The 2,994-nt window shown below is 61.5% G+C and overlaps 1 protein-coding gene across 2 annotated transcripts; it reads left to right on the top strand.

Annotated features, from left to right (window-relative positions):
- The first annotated feature begins 683 nt into the window (after positions 1 to 683).
- GADD45B (growth arrest and DNA damage inducible beta) lies at positions 684 to 2,775 on the top strand. 2 transcript variants are annotated; one of them, XM_021705265.2, is made up of 4 exons: positions 684 to 965; positions 1,075 to 1,176; positions 1,567 to 1,789; positions 2,044 to 2,775. In XM_021705265.2, exons 1-4 carry the CDS (start codon positions 922 to 924, stop codon positions 2,155 to 2,157), a joined length of 483 nt encoding a protein of 160 aa, XP_021560940.1. In that variant the 5' UTR covers positions 684 to 921; the 3' UTR covers positions 2,158 to 2,775. The 2 variants fall into 2 exon arrangements, with proteins under 2 accessions (XP_021560940.1, XP_044774564.1); XM_044918629.1 differs by having other exon boundaries at positions 695 to 965; positions 1,567 to 2,045.
- Positions 2,776 to 2,994: the final 219 nt, after the last annotated feature.

Here is a 2,994-nt window from a genome sequence, read left to right as displayed (position 1 = left end):
GCAATTTTGGGGGCCTCCCGGCGGCCTCATGCAACCACCACCGTCTATCGAACACTTACTATGTACCCTTTATTTTATTTAACGCTCCCTCCAAACCAATGCGGCCGGCGTTGCATGGCCATTAGACAGGTGGGGACACAGGGCCCCAGATAAGTTAAGTCACCCAGGGTCTGGGGTCCCTGCAGCCAACCCCCCCCCCCCGCACACACACCACCTGCGGAGGGGAGGAATCAGGCTGCAAACTGGGCACCCTCCTCGTGCAGGCCCTCAGCAGAACTTGGGAAAGGCGCGGGCCGGGGACTCTCCCGGGGCCAGAGGGGATTCCAGGCCCCCCCCCCCCGCTCCGAAAGTCCGCGCCGGCCTTGCGCGCTGGAAATCCCGCGCGCGCCCCGAAACGCGGTGCAGCTGCCGGGAAATCAGGAGGAAAACTTCTGCTTTTTTTTTCTTTTCTGGCACTCACGCTCCCCGCCGCCACCACCCTCCCCCCCTCCGCGCCCTCCTCCCGGCTCTCGCCCCCACGTGGGCGCCCCCCGCGCGGCGCTCCGCCCCCTCCCCGACGTCGGCCAACCGTAGCGCGACTTTCTCTCGCCTTTGTTGGCTCGCCAATAGGAGGGGCGGACGCGCCACCGAGGCCACGCCTCTGGTTACGAGTCTATAAATGTCTGCGCCGGCGGCCGCGGGCTCAGATCGCTGAAGTCGTGGACGCGATCCTTTCCTCTGCAGCCGTGAGGATTGTTCTTGCTGAGGATTTTGCCATTTTTCTTTTTTCCTTCTTTGGGGGAGGATTTCGCTGCCTTCCGAAGGTCTTGAACGAGCGCTCGGGCTCCGTAGGAAGGTTTTGGGCTTTCCGGCCTCGGATTTTGCATTTTCTCGCTGGGGACTGTCGTGGGGCTGCTTTCCACTGTGGATTATAACTGCAACATGACCCTGGAAGAGCTCGTGGCGTGCGACAACGCGGCACAGAAGTAAGTAGCCGGGGCTGTGGCCGCCTGACGGCAGCCCGGCCGGGCGGGGACCTGAGCTACTGGTGGCCGGCCGGGCCGAGCGCTGACCCCCCTTCTCTCCTGACCCCAGGATGCAGACCGTGAGCGCCGCCGTAGAGGAGCTCCTGGTGGCCGCGCAGCGCCAGGACCGCCTCACCGTGGGGGTGTACGAGTCAGCCAAGTTGATGAATGTGTGAGTCACACCCCGTCCCCGGACTGGGCGCGGGTGGGGACCCCCTCCGCTCTGCACACTCCCTGCTGCACTTCTCTCTTGCACAGGGCTAGGATTTCCCCAAGCGTCCCCACTGTGGATGGAGCGCCTCTAGGCTTGCTTTGGGGCGGGGCGGGGGGGGGGGGGTTGCAGTATCCTGACGCTGCAGCGTTTGCAAGTGCCCACCACCATATTTGCTCCTGCCTTGTCCCCCCCTAAATATTTTGAAGCGGGCATTCCCCCCCCCCCAGCTGCATGCACACTCAATCCCTTACGCGCCTTCGGTTTCTCTTTGCTTTTCGAAACTCCCCTGTGCACAGTGGCCTTTCCTCAGCCCCCAACTGACCCGTCTCCTTCCTCTGGCCCCCTTAGGGACCCTGACAGTGTGGTCCTGTGCCTTCTGGCCATTGATGAAGAGGAGGAGGATGACATCGCCCTGCAGATCCACTTCACACTCATCCAGTCTTTTTGCTGTGACAACGACATTAATATCGTCCGGGTGTCAGGCATGCAGCGCCTGGCCCAGCTGCTGGGTGAGCCAGCGGAGACCCAAGGCACCACCGAGCCCCGAGACCTGCACTGCCTCCTGGTCACGGTGAGTTGGGCCTGGGACTTGCCCCACCCTGCCCAGGCACCTGGGCCCGTGTTTGTCAACAAAGTTGAGCTGGCCAGTCTCGTACCAGCTCAGCGCTCAGCCACGATCGGCATGTCCCGTGGGTTGCACGGCGGGGCCTCCTTCCCCAGGGAGCTATTTTGAGCTGGCCTGTTTTCCCCAGAGGGGCCCTGGGAGAGGGAGGCTCCCTGCCCACTCCTGAGGCTCCCACTGAACCCCATCTTTCCCCATCACAGAACCCTCACACAGACGCCTGGAAAAGCCACGGCCTGGTGGAGGTAGCCAGTTACTGCGAAGAGAGCCGAGGGAACAACCAGTGGGTCCCCTACATCTCCCTCCAGGAGCGTTGAGACTCTTCCCAGCATCAGAACCGGCTGGGTTGCTACGGAAAAAAAAATAAAATAAATATTTGACCCCTCCCCCCCCAGAACAACCCCCCCAAACGACCCAACCTGTGAGACCATGGGGGCAGAATCACTGGAGAAGAGGGGAGCATGCCGCTGCCCCCAGGGCGGTGAGCCTGGAGCAGCGCCCGCTGTGGCCCCCCCCCGGGAGAGGAGAAGAGGGGGACCCGGGCCAGCAGGAGAGGGGAACCTGGAGCTCAGGCTCTGTGGCAGAGCAGCTGGAGTGGGGGAGCTGCAGCCTCCCCCACAGTGGAGGGCCTGGACTCCATACTTGGGGTGGAGCGAGACCTACTGCGTCCCCCCACCCTGCTTGAGACCGGCACTGGCAACTGCATGGGCCTCGCTTGAGCGGGGGTCTGCACCCTTGCCAGGACTAGACTTTGGGACTTGGGGAGCTGGGGCTCATGTTGCTCTCTGTACCCAGGAACTCCCAGTTTGCAGACGGAATAGACAATCTATTTTGTTACTTGCACTTGTTACTTGAACCACTGAGAGAGATGGGAAGCTTACAGATACATATATTTTTACTTCTACAATGACCTTGTAATAAACTTCTAAAGCTTCTGGGTTCTTGTGTCTTTGCCACCCTGAGAGGGGCCAGGACCTCTGCCCCCCTCCCCGTGCCCCAGCGGCACTGCCCCCCCAAATCTCCACCCGCAGGCTCACCAGGAAGTGTTACTTAAGTCCCTGTTAGCAGCTCCAGGCTCCTTTGCAAAAACAGTGCCTCTTCTCTCTGCAGCCGGCGCCAACCAAGCCCAACAAACCTTTGCCTCTTTTTTTTTT

The sequence above is a fragment of the Neomonachus schauinslandi genome, chromosome 1 (assembly GCF_002201575.2).
Source record: "Neomonachus schauinslandi chromosome 1, ASM220157v2, whole genome shotgun sequence".
Taxonomy (NCBI): domain Eukaryota; kingdom Metazoa; phylum Chordata; class Mammalia; order Carnivora; family Phocidae; genus Neomonachus; species Neomonachus schauinslandi.
This window is presented reverse-complemented; position numbering and strand designations above follow the sequence as displayed.